Source organism: Callorhinus ursinus, unplaced genomic scaffold (genome assembly GCF_003265705.2).
Source record: "Callorhinus ursinus isolate GAN/ISIS: 27379988/994484 unplaced genomic scaffold, GSC_fseal_2.0 scaffold35, whole genome shotgun sequence".
In the NCBI taxonomy this organism is placed as follows: Eukaryota; Metazoa; Chordata; class Mammalia; order Carnivora; family Otariidae; genus Callorhinus; species Callorhinus ursinus.
In genome coordinates this window covers 16502266-16518882 of record NW_027397097.1, presented here as the reverse complement: position 1 = coordinate 16518882, position 16617 = coordinate 16502266, and the positions used below count along the sequence as shown (strand labels likewise).

General features: G+C 35.7%; 1 protein-coding gene across 1 annotated transcript in view; it reads right to left on the bottom strand.

The window, feature by feature from the left end:
• Positions 1–16617, bottom strand: part of TMEM135 (transmembrane protein 135) — a 300182-nt gene that overhangs the window by 26965 nt on the left and 256600 nt on the right. The window contains exon 7 of the mRNA XM_025848397.2: positions 4725–4766. Within this exon, the coding sequence (XP_025704182.1) occupies positions 4725–4766 (42 nt within the window). The remainder of the gene's footprint in view (positions 1–4724; positions 4767–16617) is intronic.

The following is a 16617-nucleotide window of genomic DNA, read 5'->3' as shown; positions in this document are numbered from 1 at the left end:
TCCCATCTTGCTCAGTGCTGAGTCAGCTGACTTTTTAAGCTCCAGACTCCAAATCCTGCTGTTTATACAAACTCATGGAATTCAGCTCCTCTGGTTTTCAAAGCCATATGTTATGGGGATTTGTCTTCTGGTTTGGGCTCCCTAGTGTGAGACTATTTTCTTTCCCCTCTCTACACCCGTAGCTCCCTCCCTCCTGTAGGCAGCTCCCAACCACTGTTTCTACCCTTCGTAACCTCTCAGATGCAGCTTTTTTTTTCTTTAAAGAGTTCATTTATTTATTTGAGAGAGAAAAAGAGGGAAAGCACAGAGGGAGAATGAGAGGGAGAAGCAAACTCCCCACTGAGCAGAGAGCCCGACATGGCACTCGATCCCAGGACCCTGAGATCATGACCTGAGCTGAAGGCAGACACTTAACTGACTGAGCCACCCAGGCACCCCTCTCAGATGCAGCTTCTTTACATTTAGTTGTGAAGTTTGTTCTGCCCATCTTTGGATTGCTCTCTAGTGTATTTACACGGATGTCAGTGATATCTAGTTGTCAACATGGGAGGGGGTGAACTTAGGGTCCGCCTACTCCACCATCTTCCAAGTTTCCCAACAATGCAGGTATTTTAAAATCAAATAAACCAAGTAAAATACAGCATAACACTTTTATGATGTATCCTTTTAACTTAAGTTACCACTTTTTAAAGATATTACATACCTTAAAGTTTTTTCAAACACAAAAGCAGGTGAAATATTTACGTGGGTCTACTAGTTGATCAAAAAATTCTATTTTTTTTCTAAATTCTACTAATAGTTACAATTGAATGAGGTTCTCCTTTTTCAGTATAAAGTTATATCTCATGTCACTATGAGTCATAAAATAGTTGTAATGCAATATTAGGTCATATAAAGATATTCAGGGAAATGGAGGAAACTAAAGACTGAGAATCATCAAATGGTCAAGATTCCATGCATTCTCACATAATTTCATTAGAAAACCTTAAATTCGGGCGCCTGGGTGGCTCAGTTGGTTAAGCAACTGCCTTCAGCTCAGGTCATGATCCTGGAGGTCCTGGGATCGAGTCCCACATCGGGCTCCCTGCTCAGCAGGGAGTCTGCTTCTCCCTCTGACCCTCTTCCCTCTCATGCTCTCTATCTCTCATTGTCTCTCTCTCAAATAAATAAATAAAATCTTTAAAAAAATAAATAAAACGATAACTCATTAAAAAAAAAAGAAAACCTTAAATTCAATGTTATTCTAATCTAGTTATTTCTCTTCTGAAAAACCTAATATCTGGGAGAAGACACTATTCTTATCTCATCAAAACTGGAGTATTTTTTTCCCAGACAATGTGAAAAAGAAAGAAAAGAAAAGAAAAGAAAAAAGAGTTGCTACCATTAGATATCATTCAATCAGTATCCTTTACTAGTTTTCATTTTTGCTGTTTGTACCTTCACTATGAGTCATTGCTCTTATAAAGAATAACTAAGCTTTCTTAAGAGAACTCTACCTGCTGAACTTTTAGAAAATACATAAAATGCAGACAAAAACAAGGGATCAGTAATACTACACTAAGGTTCTGGAACATGGGACCTATGACAAATAGAATAAGAAAATGTAAACACTCAGAAAAGAGAGGTGAAAAAAGCTGTTACTATCAACAACTGTATCCCATCTCATTCGGACAAACTTGGTAAAATATCTAGCTTATTAAATCATAAAGGGCATGTAATGAGATTGTCACAAGGTGGCAGCTGTGCAGTCTCAGTAGCTGTTATTCCAAAAGAATTTGGTTCTTAATCATGGGTGTGCATGGAGAGTTCAAGGTCTGTACTATTGTTCTTTATAAACAAGACAAAAACTATGTTAGAACAGATATAATCATCTCTCTCACACTGTTCAGAAAACTATTTCTCTTTTGGCCAGGACTGACCATCTCAGATTAGAGGTCACTTCCTTGGAGAAACTGTCCCTGCCCAAGCAACAGTGAGTTAGCAATCCTTCTTTTGTGCAATCAAGGCCCAATGAGTCCCCAATAGTAGAAGCACCTTATTAGTAGTTTGCATCCCCCATTAAACTGTGGGGTCTGTGAGACTCTATACATCTTTTGCTATTACACCCCAGGGACTAGTATAGTGTCTGGCACATAGTAAAAATTTAATTAATACATACTGAATGATCAAATATAGTAATAATGAGCATTTTCTGAACATTTACTATATGACAGGACAGTACAGAGGATTAAATCATTTAATCCTCATAGCAACACTACGAAGTAGGTGCCATCATTTCCGTGAGAGTTAGCATGAAAAAGCATTTGACCACATTCAAAAACAGTAATTACTTGGACCAAAAAAACTGTCTGACTCTAAAGCCTGGGCTCTTAATCACCAAGCTGTCTATACACTTCTAACTATGTTGATGCAGGTTTGGTATACCATAAGGCTCCTGAACTGGTTCCCAGCCTTTGACTCTATCCTTGACTCTTTCTCTCTATCTGTTCTCATAACTTCTACTAAATTAGCAAGAATTAATAACCATTTTTTTCCAGAATATTTTCCTATAATACAGAGTAAATTCTAAGTGCAAATAGTTCAATCCAGCCCCTTATTTTGAGTGGATTTGACGAAGAGACACAAAAATATCGGATACATTTTGAGTTTCTGTAAGGATTCTGGGAGCCTATGGAGAGACACGGGAAAAGGCAGTCTTCTCTTTAGAAAAACCAACTTTTGGTTTTGTTATAAACTTTTGACATAACATAGAATCCTTACAGTCAATGCAACAACAAAAAGTTATTTTCTGAAATGTTTCATGATCTTTCAATGAAAAATATAATATGAAAAAATTACCGCTGTGTATTATGACTTAGTTACTGTTACCACAGAGTTTCCACAACCAAAGATACTCTTATTCACACAGGGGACTCAATTTGTCCCCTCCCAAACTAGCTTCCTTGCACGCCATCTGATTTTCTGTTAATAGCACCTTTTCTCATGTACTTAGGTTTTCAAAACTTGGCTCGTAGCAAGGATTGGAGGGAAAGAGGAAGAAGGAAAGTATCAATCAGTAGGTCTTCATTTTCTTCGACATCAGTCTCAACTTTGCCTCTTTCTCTTTAATCCTCCAGTCGCCCAAATCCCAGTCCTTATCACTTCATCTTTCTTCCTTCTGATTCTCTCTTTCACAATGTCTGTCCCAAATACTGTGGCCAGACTAATCTTTCTGAAACAATGTCAACTACCCTGCTCAAAACCCTTTAGTGGCTCTCTACTGCCCATCTTATCAAATTCAAATTTGTCCTCTTTTTTTTTCTGTTTAGGTCTTCCATAATCTGGCCCTGCTCTGACCATCATTTAAAAAAATAAAAAAACCCCACAAAACCTTATGATCCCTAAAATAAGCTTTTCATACCAATTAAGTTGATTTTCCCACTCTTACTTCACATTTCGTGTTTATAATTTTCATACTTTTGTTAACATTATTCACTTCTACCCAGAAGGTTCCTCCTCTTCCCTTCTAGTTCTCTAAAGCTATCCTTCAAGTGCAGTTTAAGGCTTATCCCCATAAGAATAATAATAACAGTAATAGCCAACATTTCTTGAGCACTATGTGCCAAGCACAGTTCTAAACGCTTTTCATGCATTAACTCATTTGATCCTCAAAATAACCTAAAAAGACAGTGGTATGAAATCTTCTAGCATACCGAAGCCTACCCTAATTTTTCCCTCCTATACTTATAATAAATACTCCACACCTAATCTTCACTAAGCATCTACTATATGTACTTGGGAGAATAAAAGAGGCAACATTTATAATACAAACTGGAAGAGCATTAGGTTTCAAGTAAGTATATGCAGTCACTGTGTGACATTAAATTAGTCAAGTATTCTAAGCCTCATGTCACATGGGCATAAAATACCCATCTCTGAGAACTGCTGTGAAAATTTTCTAATCTATGTGAAAATGCTTGGTGAACTGTAAAATACAATGGAAGTGCTGCCAAACAACTTTTCTACACTATCTACTACTATCTGCCAATAACTTTGGCAAGAGATGGCATACAGGGTGAAAAGCAGATTCTAGTGACTCTAGTGAAGCTTATGATCCAAAATGTGTCTGACATGAGCCCTGTCCTAATGAAACTCATAATGTGATACCACACAATTCAGTATTTAATTTTGCAGTAATTATTCACATGTAGCTTTGTTTTTCCAATGCTCCTTGAAGAGAGAGTTCTTCTAATTCTTTCCTAACACCCAGTGATATGAGGCACACAATAGGTCCCAAAAGCAGTTGTTGATTTTTTTAAAAAAATATTTCACTTATTCATTTGACAGAGAGAGATACGGTGAGAGAGGGAACACAAGCAGGGCGAGTGGGAGAGGGAGAAGCAGGCTTCCAGCGGTGCAGGGAGCCTGATGCGAGGCTCGATCCCAGGACCCTGGGACTCCCAGGACCCTGGGACCATGACCTGAGCCCAAGGCAGACGCTTAACGACTGAGCCACCCAGGCGCCCCCCAAAACAGTTGTTGATTGACTGATTTTTAGGGGGAAAGAAATCCAATAAATTACTCTTTTAATAAAATATTGTAAAAGTGACTGTGACTTCTGCAATTATTTTGGGCTAGAAAACTGAGTCGATAAACATCTATGGTAATTATGTGTAATAATATTATTTTTTGAAAAAGTTAACTTGCAAATTCTCTCTTAACATAAAGGTAAATAAACTACTTACCTAAGAGCAGAGAATGTAAATCCTTTCAAACCATCTTTGCACCTAAAACAATAAAAATTTATGATAAAGTAACAATTTTTGAGATATAAAGTAGTATATTAAGTAGCTATTAAAATTTATTCTGAAACTGATTACTTTTAAAAGGTGAAACTTTTAGGACAGTGATTTGAGCAGTACAAATGCAACAAACAATGAAGCAAGCCATCTTACACAGGATGATTAAAATTTCCTATGTCAAATTAACATAATTTAAGGCTCAACTCTCTATTTGCAGGTGGAAGAGAGAATCAAGTATATCTTCTGGGGGCTCCATGTGGACTTAAAATGAAGGCTCAGAGTGGAATATTCATTTTACCCAATCCCTGGGGGAGCAATTTGTTGAGAAGAAAAGGCCACATATACCTGCTGGGTATTATGAATAGATCAATTCAAGGTCCTGACTTCTCCCTACTTATTAATTCAGTGAATGCAGAGCAATGTAGAGCTGGCAGGCACAAAAAGGCTTCAAGTTTAGTTCAACAGTTTTAACTTTTGAGTAAGCCCAATCAGAATGGATAACATAGCAAGGGGAACAGAGTGGGGGGTAAGGGGAGGGCACAGAGGCTGGAGTTCAAATAATATTTATTGAGTATTTACTATTGCTGGGCATTGCTTTGGGTACTTTATATGTGTTGTCTCATTTAATTATATCACACCTCTATGAATAAGTATTTCTCTATTCTATAGCTGGGCAGAGGCCCCCTCCCCCAAAACGGGCAAATTCCAAGAGGTCACAAAATAAATAATAGTCGGAATTCAGGAAAAAAAAGTTCCTCTGACTTAAAAGCTGTAGTTTTCTCTTATACCTCCTTCTGAAACAGTGTATTCCTTTTAACTGGGGGAAGGTTCAAACTGCATGACAATTAAAAAAAGATTCTCGGATCTGCAAAAAATATTTAAACAAGATTTTAAAATGGGGACATTACTATACTAGTCTTAATGGCCTGCTTTATAAGTATGATCAAGTTACTAAAGAATTGTTGGATATCTAGTATCAGAATCCTTTGGAGAAACTATGAGATTGGTGATACAATGATGCTCAAATGTATGTTAATTTTAGACACTGGATATTCTTGGATAAAAAGTACAGCCTCAAATCTAATTGGGCAACTCTCTCAGTATACCTTTTATATGAAAGGTCACAAAGGAAATGCATAATAATATAAGAAGTCCTTCTGAACAAGTCTAAATGTAGATATTTTTACTGGAGGACACACAGAATCTCAGAAAAGAATTTAATTCATGTAGATAGATCTTTTAAAACACTTAAGAATTCATTTTAATTAAGAAATATGATCTACTTTGTGATCACATTAACAGTGAGAAATGTAATCACAGAATTTAGCTAACATACTACATAATTATTCACCCCACACAGAATGAGGGTAAAGGCAAAAGAATTCATATGTTAAGCGAAAAATATGCATGGGAAAATTATAGCATTAACATTCTTAAACTTATCTTTTTTCCATCTGAAGTGTTTCTCAGTAATTTAAAACCCATAATTGGGCAATTTCTAGATAGGTGGGGTGGTGAGTGGGTAAGGCTAAGCGTCTATTGACTGGAAAACAGAAAGCAGCAGATTGATTAAAGATTATATACAAGTGGGAACAAATTTTTGGCTTTGGTATACTATTGTTAAGAGATAGCCATTTATCTTTGTGCAGTGCTGAATAGATAAAGGATTCTGACAACTTGTTCTAGTCAGGATTGCATATTTGTGACCTTAAACAATAAATCTAATTGCAGACCAAACATCAAAAAGTAGCTTTCAAATAAAAAAGGGCATGTACAAATGAATTTGCAATTTCATTATGATGGAAGTTTGGTTCTTTCAGCAGAACCCTGTGGGAAGCACTTCATATTGATAAAGTCTTAGCCCGAATTCAAAAGGGGCTATTCTTCTTTCCATTCATGTGTATAAGGTCTGTTAATGTAATTGAGGGTCAGATGTCTGTGTCAAAAGAACAAAAAAGTAATTATTCCCCCAAAAAGAATCTTTAAAATAGTAATATGGCCCTGCATTTTGATACCAAGAGTATTGTCTGAGCCTTAGCCTAACCATGAAACACTATCGTAATCTGAGTTAAATATAAAAAGTATGGTATGCACAGAAAGATTTATACAGAACAGACCCCATTAGAAGGGGCCTCACTATTTAACAGATTCGGTTATTATAATGCAAATCAAATTACTTTCTGCATTCACGTCTTAAGGCTCACTGATTTCCTCAACAAATACTGACTGAATGCCTACTATGTGTAAGCACTAGTTTCAGTTCTAAGGCGGTAACAGTGGACAATAGAGAATCTCTGTTTCCATACAGCTGACATTCTGAGCCAGGGAAAGGTACGAGGAAACAAGTAAATATGTCTAGTGGTGATAAGTGCTATGGCAAAACATGACGCAGGGGAAGAGGAGAAACAGATGTGGTCGGGCCTTCTTATCTTAGGTAGTGTAATCCAGAAGGGCCTCTCCAAGAAGGTGAAATTTGATGATGTGATCAGAAGCCTTACAGGATGGAGGGAAGAGTATCTGACTGAAGGAAGAGCAAGCACAAAGCTCCTGACTAGGAGTTTTCATGGCACCGAAGGAGAACAGCAAAGTAGATTACTGTAGCTGGAACAAAAGAGGGGAGGGAAGCCGCGGTAGGAAAGGAGGTCACAGTCACAGTGGAGGAGGGAAGGAGTGGTCCAAAGTTCTTGGTAGGGGCCTTTAGGTATGGTAAAAAAAAAACAAAACAAAACCCCTGGATGGTTCTCAGCAGAAGAGTGACAAAGACCTGTCTTAAATTTTAAGATAATCTTTGGCTGCTCATTAGAAAACAAACCACAGGAAGGCAAGGTTAACAGCAGAGGCGAGGGGCGCCTGGGTGGCTCAGGCGGTTAAGCGTCTGCCTTCAGCTCAGGTCATGATCTCCAGGTCCTGGGATGGAGCCCAAACTCCCAGCTCAGCGGGGAGTCGGCTTCTCCTTCTCCCTCTGCCTCTCCCTCTGCTTGTGCTCTCTTTGTCTCTCTTTCTCTCAAATGAATAAAATCTTAAAAAAAAAAAAAAACCAGCAAAGAGGTGAATTAGGAGGGGAAAGACGATTGTGGCTTGACTAGGTCATTAAGTGGTAGAGGTAGAGAAAAGTGGTAAGACTCCAAAGGTATTTCAAAAACAGAATTGGTGGAATTCCTTGATGGTACAAGAGAAAGAGAAAATTTACAAATTATTAAAATATTTTTGATTTGAGCAAGCAAAAGGATAAAACATCCGTTTACTGAAGTGAGGAAGACTATGGGGAACAGGTTTGAGGAGAAAATCAGTTTTATTTCGGACATGGTAAGTTTGAGATGACTGTTACCTACCAATGGAAACGTTAATGAAGCAAGTGGCTGCTGTACAGGTTTGGGGGTCAAGGAAGAGGGGTGATTCATCTATAAGTAGAACTTAAATCCATAGTACAGTCATCTAGGAAATAAGTGCCAATAGAAAAAATACCCAAGGACTGAGTGTATTTTATTTCTCTATATTTTATAGTGCAGAAAATCTGTTCCATAGGGGGGAAAAAAAAACAAAGTCATTTCTCTTCCTAATGAAACTGTTCTCTAATACAAAGTCTCATTTTTGAATGTGCATAAATATAATGCCTATAACTCATGTACACAGAGACTTTTCTGTTAGTTAGCCTATAAATGGCATAAATATCTAGTATGACTCAATCGTATACGGTTATTGAATCTCTACATTTGCAAGGTTATGTGAAAGGTTCAGGAAAGAGGAGGAGGAAAAAGTGCAGCACCATATCAAACAACTTAGGTGATATACAACTTATTAGAGAGGTTCAGGCTGGAATTATACACTGTGGAGAAGAAAGTATAAAGTTTAATATTGTTATTAGAATAATATACTTGGTCAAATACCAATGAGAGGGGGAACCCACAAACACAATTTTTTTTTAAATTGTAAGTGTAAATGATAGTTAAAACAATTCTGCCCACAAAGAGTCTTTGTCTCACGCTTAATTTCCATTAAATTATTTCCAGGAGATACTTTTATTTTTATTACCAAATTACACCAGCAGATGTCACTAGCAAACCATTTTTTGAAGCGTTTGTAGCTCTGTGAGGTGATTATCATTTTTTTTGCATGTTTTCCCTTAAAAATACATTTACTGACACTTGAAGTATTGTTAATCTTAGTTACATTGCATGAAATTCCCACAAGTAAATATCGTCATACTAGACTTTTAATTACAGCTGATGTTCTGTTCCTATCATTCTATACAGTTATGAAATCTTGAAGAACACCCTACCATTTGACACCAACTTAAAATCTGGTATGTACATGTGCTATATCATTATGGTCTCTATTAAGCTGAAAACAATGAAAACTATTTTGTTTCCCACATTTTTTATTTGGTAAACATAATGGGATATAAAAGATGTAGTACTCAATAAATCTTTAAAATATTTCTTGAAGGCAGTGCATGCTACAGTGGAAAAGACTCTTGATTTGAATGATTTGAATGATTCACAGTCATAACTTCGCTACCAATCTGGAGTAACTCATTTAACTTTAGGGTTCAATTTTGTTGTCTGTTAAACAAGAGCCTGGAAGTAAATTACCTTCATAATTGACTGATTGAATGTCTTCTAATTCTGAAATTCTACCAATTATTTTATCATTTTATTTACTGCTAGTGTTATTAGAAATCACAACAGAAAAATAAAATGAATTATTCTGTCACTAGTAACATAAACAAAAAATTGATCTCACCAACATCGAGAATAAAAAATTTTTTAAAAATCATACAATCCCCCCCGAATTTGCCTTGAGATTACTGGCCTGCTACTAATATTATGACATTTGCTTATTGTTTTGTAATACTTACTGATATGGAACTTATTCCTGCAAAGGTTCAAAGGGAACCTTTTCTTTTTTAACTTTAAGATTACAAGACCAACTATTGGATTGGTCTGCTATAGAAAGACCTGATAAGAAACACTGTCAAATAAAAGAAGGAATTCTATAGATACAATCTCAATAATGATTAAATGTTACATTATTAGCTATATTAAATATCAAGGCTGAAATATAATTAATGACAAAACGTAAAAATGTTGCTTATATACATATGAAATGTTATAGAAAGTGGTCAAAAAGATATATCTGAAACCCCTGATAGTGGGCTACCTAATGAAGTCTAATGAGTTAAGATACATGAAAAGAACATAACGTTTTACTCTCTATATTCATATATTACTAAAAAATTTTTTACAAGTATATATTTATATACTGTGTAGTTTCATTTAAAACATCAATACTTGAGTACTTAGGAACAGATTAAACAGGTCAAGTTATTCATCTCTATTTCACCCCCACAATGGCAGAGAATGTAAACTCAAAGTAGTCAACTTCACTGCTGTAAAAGTTTTGTAAAATTACTAACTAAAGTAGATAGTTTAGATTAAAATTTTCCGAAACTATATCCCCAATCAACATGGATAATTAGGTGACCACAAGGATTAAAAAAAAAAAAAAAAGAAATATGCATTAAGTATCAATTTCAGAGTTCTGTCCATTTTTAATCACTGAATTGATTAAAAGGAAACTCAAATACTGATTATATATTACATCCTCTATCTTTATTCGCTCAACAGTCATTTCTTTATTCGCTCAACAGTCATTTCTTTATTGGGCAGCTAATACACAGAAAACACGGTATTGCTGATCTCTTGAGGAAGGGAAAGATAAATTATATGCCATCTCTGACCATTAAAAAAAAATATATGCACAGCTCGTGTTTGTTTCTCATAAGAGTAAAAATAACCTTGACTAAAAGTTATGACACAAAATTTCTTGTATCAATAGTGCTTCTCAAGAGCTTAATTACTCTACTGTGCTTTATATTTATAATTCAGGTTCAAATTTTAGTCCAGTCTTTTTCTTCATTTATCTTAATTATTCCTGAATCTAGCTGACTTCTAAAAAAGGAAGGTTATAGTATGAATATCCACAAGTTGGTTAATATATTTATGTTAGAGACTGAGCAGTCCTGGTATATTCTTATTTCTCTGACTCCCTTTTTTGGCTAGATATATGCCAAGTCTAGCCCATTCAGCAGAGTTGGACAGGATTAATGTATTTGGTGGTTTCCTAATGTTAATGAAAATGTCAATGTTTCACAAGGGATGTGCAAGTTTTGGGATTAGGCTGCTCTTGAGGCCATCTGCATCATCTTTGTTGAACTATACAGTTCATTTTATAGTTTATTTTTATGTATAGTTTATTTTTAAGTTAAATTTTTCTTATTTTGTTTTGAAAACTCACATAAAAGAATAAAACACTTTTTCTAATTAATTTTCCTAATCCATTTTCAAGTGTAGAAACTCACCTAAGTACTCACTTATAAATTAGTATCTGAAACTTGATCAAGAACTATAGAATTTTGACTGACACCTTTTTATCATAAGAATAACAAAAAAAGATTGACATGGAATTAATTCCAGCCTTTTGTTTTCGTTTCGTTAAAAAACAACAACAACAACAACAACAAAACACTTCGCTGTCCTAATCACATAGCATGCTCCAATAGCTTAAATCAACAATTTCAGTTTACTACTCAGAACTTGGGGTGCTCAATTAAAATACGTTACATTGCTTACATACACACAACAAACTTTTTCTCTTAGATCTAATATTATTTGACTAATAGACTGAGAGAGTTCAGTTTCAGTCTGCATATGGCACTGTATATGAGAAAGCAAAATAACTAATGTTATGTTCCTATCTTAAGAACCTCATACAAAAATCTGAAGTTGGAATAGCAACAAATCAAAAAATTTGAGGACGATTATTTTCTTTGCTTCATGAACACATTATATATCTTCAAACTAATTTTCAGTTGGATTTCTTTAAATATAAGTGAATTCTCTGAGGACATCAAAATGTTATTTTTGATTCTGGCAAATATTTTACAGTACTTTATTTCATATGGTATGGAACACTGGTGTTTAGCTTTGTTCTCAAGAGCCTAAGGGACGTTACTGAAGCAGGCAGCAGTTACGGATAATCAAGTGTGTTTGTAAGTCCCCAGATGATTACTGTATACTTTTTCTGGTGTGTCCTAAATATGAACCAAGAATCACCTTCAGAATGTTTCTAAAAGAAATGCTAATTAGGATGAATTTCCCTCCCAAAATGAACCAATAACAGCAATACTAGTCAAGCTTTAAAATACTTGTAAAAGGAGTAGATTTGAGTTGTACTGGACCTAACATGAAAGGCCTGTTTGCAGTTGCTGAGGAAATGGCATGTGTTTAGACCTGACAAATTAACTAGAGGCAAAAGCCAAATTTAAGATCAAGATGGTGTTTTATGTAAATCCAAGGAAAAACTTTGCAAGTTCCTTAAGATCATGGCATTGCTATAGCCACAAATTATTTACATTAAACAGAATTATAACCACAATTCTGAACCAATCCATTTTTTAAAGACCTCAAGACTGGCAAGTATTTTCATTTTTTCCCCCTCCTATAATGGTTGTAAAAGAGATTAAAACAAATGTTTTCAATTATACAGAATCTTTGAATCAACATTAATTTGTTTTCAAATGCATGTTGGTATCTATGTCATTAAAATAATAATGGCAATTGGTTTTCATACTGAACAAAATAAGCAGCTATTTGAAACTATAACATTAGGCCATGCTTTTTCATAAGTTTATGCTTATTCAGTATCAAAGTTCAAATCTAAAAATAAAATACACCATCTATAGGTAATGGAGCAAAAACAAAATTCTGGAAGCCTTTAGAAAACTATTTTCTGATTAACTGAGCACTACAGAGTATCCCAACTCTAAAAGAAATACATTTATTTCAAATACTGCAGCGTACTTCATGCATCTCAAAGATTATGAACTTAATTTGTGGTATGTATAATAGAAATTGGGCAAGTTAACACATACTGGAATTTTGTTGGCCGAAAGTATTAGAAAAATAGAATACTGGAACCTGAGAGAATGATATTTTACAAATTAAGAAACCAAGGCCCAAAGAGGTTAGCGATCTGCCTGAAAACAGTTTGTTCCTAGACACCCTCACACAACACTAAAATCATTCTACATCCCAGTCAACTCCCTTTCTGCCTGCTGAGGTCTCCCTGTAGGGGAGAAATACCACAAAGCAGTGTGACCTTGGGCCATAGAAAAGAAACCACAAAACATCTGACGGAGAGAGCAATGCTCTTCCAACTAGTTCTACGCAGACTTTACACAGGACTGAAGCGCATGGAACCAATTTCCATTTCCTCACTTCCACGTCTCCTAGCTAAACCTGATGTACAGGGGAGTGTCCTTTGGTCAAGACTCCATGCTGGCCTCTCTCACCGACTTCCTCTTTGACAATAGCTATTATTCACAGCAGTCTCTCCAGGACTTCCTGGACAATCATAAGGCCTACCTTCGTATTAATTTGCCACCTTTAGCAATCAAAACTCCCAAAGCACCTCAATGCAAACATGAATACAAAAAACAGTACTGAACTGAAGCTTCACTGTGTTTCATTACAGACCAAATTAGATACTGGACTTTTGAAAGAGACTCTCCTTTATCTGTCTCTCAGTAGCGAACTCTATCAGTGTTATGTTCAGATGCATTTCACACTTTCTCACCTCTCTCATTTTGGTCATCCTTGGTCCTTCCACATGCAATGATCTCTTTAACTACCCTCCTTTTTTAAGAGAATTCCTACTAAGTCCATCAGGATGGCATTTTCTCCCACAATCAGATGTGACTGTTTCTTTCTCAAACTCCCTTTGCTCTTTGTATATTTTTAGCAGCTTTTATCTGAATCTGACTAATATGATAGTAATTTCCATGGTTATCTAATCCACTCTACCAAATTTAGGGTTTCTTATGACATTTTGTGTGTCCATGTTCCACAAATCAAAGGAGCATTTTACAGAGTTTACTTCTTTATTAATAAAGTTGGGAAATATTCCGCATTTTGTTGCTATAACATTTATTAAGTAATTAGAGTATCCAGGAATATGAACTCATGGGCTGTATCAGGAAAGGTGAGTTCTCAAAATGCGGGCTCTGAAGCACCTCAGCATCTGATGGTAAATTGTTAGAAATGCAAATTCTTTGTCCCCACCCCAGATCTACTAAGGGGCCCAACAGTGTAAAACCTGTACAAGCGCCTTTTAACAGAATCTTCACATGATTCTAATGCATGCTCAAGTTGGACAACCACTGGGCGAGGTTATGTTGCCATAATAAAATTTCAATGGCTTTCAACATTTTTTTTTCTTGCTCATGTTACATGTCAAACAAGGATTGGCAATGGCTCGTCTTATAGGTCATTTTTATTTCAGACGTTAGGGTGAGGAAGAAGCATCTATCAGATCTGCTGGTTGTCAGAGCAGAGAAGGAAAGAGAATATAGGACACTATGTTCTGACTCAAAGCTTCTGCTCATAAATAAACATAAATCATTTCCACTCTATTTTATTAGTCAAGGCAAAGCTAAGGCCTGGCATGAGGTCAATAGGATAGGGAGGAGCAGCAAAGGTTTCCAACAATAACATAGTCTACCATACAGGCCAGGTATATTATTCTTGAAGATCAACTGTATTTGTTTATTACATTTAAGGAAATTCCCCCTTTCCTCCCAAATCCTACCATCATTTAGTTTTTGTCACAGTAACTTTAATATCTTACTTTAAATAATCCTAAAATCTTTTGATATTGGTTTCAGAAATAGGCTTATCTACAACATACTAATTAGTATCTTACATATATGCATAAACATGTGTGTGTGTGTATGTGTTCTAGGCTCCATTTTTTCCTATTTATTAAAGCATTCAGGAAGTTAACATTGCTCAATTATGTATCCCAAGTGCCTACAGCAATGCATAGCACATTAGTCACTCAAAAGATACATGTTGAAAGAGAGAAATTTTTATCTGTGTAGTAACTGATAACATCATACTTCATATATTTCTAATTGGGTACCAACTTTCTTGGATTCTTTTTTTTAACAGCAATTCTAGAGTTTGGGGGTTTTTCACATTCAGTTTCTAAAGAAATTTGTGTATATTTTTCGAGAAACTTTTTAAAAAGGATTTTATTTATTTTGAGAGAAAGAGAAAGAGAGAGAGAGAGCATGAGCAATGGGGAGGAACAGAGGGGGAGGGAGAAGCAGACTCCCCGCTGAGGAGGGAGCCTGACTTGGGGCTCGATTCCATGACTCCAGGATCAACACCTGAGCCAAAGGCAGATGGATAGCTGACTGAGCCACCCAGGTGCCCAGAAATTTGTATATTAAATTAGCTACCCTGACACTTATTAACAATTCCCAATGATTGTCCTTAATATCAATTTGTATTAATTTTTTATACTGATAATTTGGCATGAATTTATATAGACATAAATATGCATAAATAAGTCTAAAATATGAGTCGCTCATCTTTTTTTAATGAGGATCTTTTTTTTTTTTTAATAGGCTCTATACCCAACATGGGGCTTGAAATCATGACCCTGAGATCAAGAGCTGCATGCTCTATAGATTGAACCAGCCAGGTGCCCCTAGAGCTATTTTAAATACCTCAAATGTAATGTAAATGACTGTAATGTAAAACTATCAAGTCTAAAAGGCAGGACTGGGGATAGGGATATAGTTAGCTTGTTAATTTACTAGGATTTGTACCTGAGTAAAAAAAGTAAGACCGTAAAGTTTGTAGATTGGGGCATTATTCATATTCATTCATCATTCATTCACTTATTCACACATTCAATATTTCACAAATATTTACTATGAGTTGACTTATGTACCAGGCAGGTTGCCAAGTGCTGGGAATAGCTATTCTCCCTGTTTTCCAGAAGTTCACAATCTAGCAGGGTATACATATAAGTGAAAAGTTCTACAATATTACAGAAAGTATATCAATATAAGGTTGGTGTTATAGGAGCACAAAGGAAGGGTGCTTAACCTTGGCTTTGTCATGGAAGGCTATCCAGAAAAATGACATATTTAAGGTGGTATTTAAAGGAAGAAGGGGAAGAAGAAAGCAGGGAGAGACAATATCTATAAGAGTTAGAGAAAAGAGAACATTGAGTATTTTGGGAACTGAGAAAGTTTAATGTAACTGGAGCCTGGAGACAAGGAAGCAGAGTGGAGGGAGACTGGCACAGGCCAGACGACCCCAAATTGAGTTTGAAATTTACCTATAAGGCAAAAGGCCCCATGCTCTGGAAGAATGACATGACCAGATTTGTGTTTAACAATGATACTCCAAGTGGAGTTTTTAGGACCTACTACTGAATCTCATCTCATTATTTACTTCTAAATTAATCTCACTTAGTAATATTTGTTTAAACTTTGTAACATGTCAACTTAAAAACTGAATTCTGTTGAAAGCAACAGATACTAAAGCCATCTAAAAACTTATATTGTTCTTTAAGATAATAGATTAAACCACACATCAACTTTAAGACAGATTTTTAATATCTTTTGATAGATTAACAAGTTAGTTTAAAAATAACTCCTTTCAAAACCACAACTAAATACAGACATAAAGTATGAAACTTAATGACACTATAAAATCAAGGTCATGGGGCACCTGGGTGGCTCAGTTGGTTGGGTGTCTGCCTTTGGCTCAGGTCATGATCCCAGAGTCCTCGGATCTAGCCCCACCTGGGGCTCCGTGCTCGGCAGGGAGCCTACTTCTCCCTCTCCCTCTGCCTGCCTGTCTGCCTGCTTGTGATCTCTTTCTCTCTGTCAAATAAATAAATAAAATCTTTAAAAAAATAAATAAATAAAATCAAGGTCATTAACACTAGCTGTTGCAGTAAGCAAGCCAAAAAAATC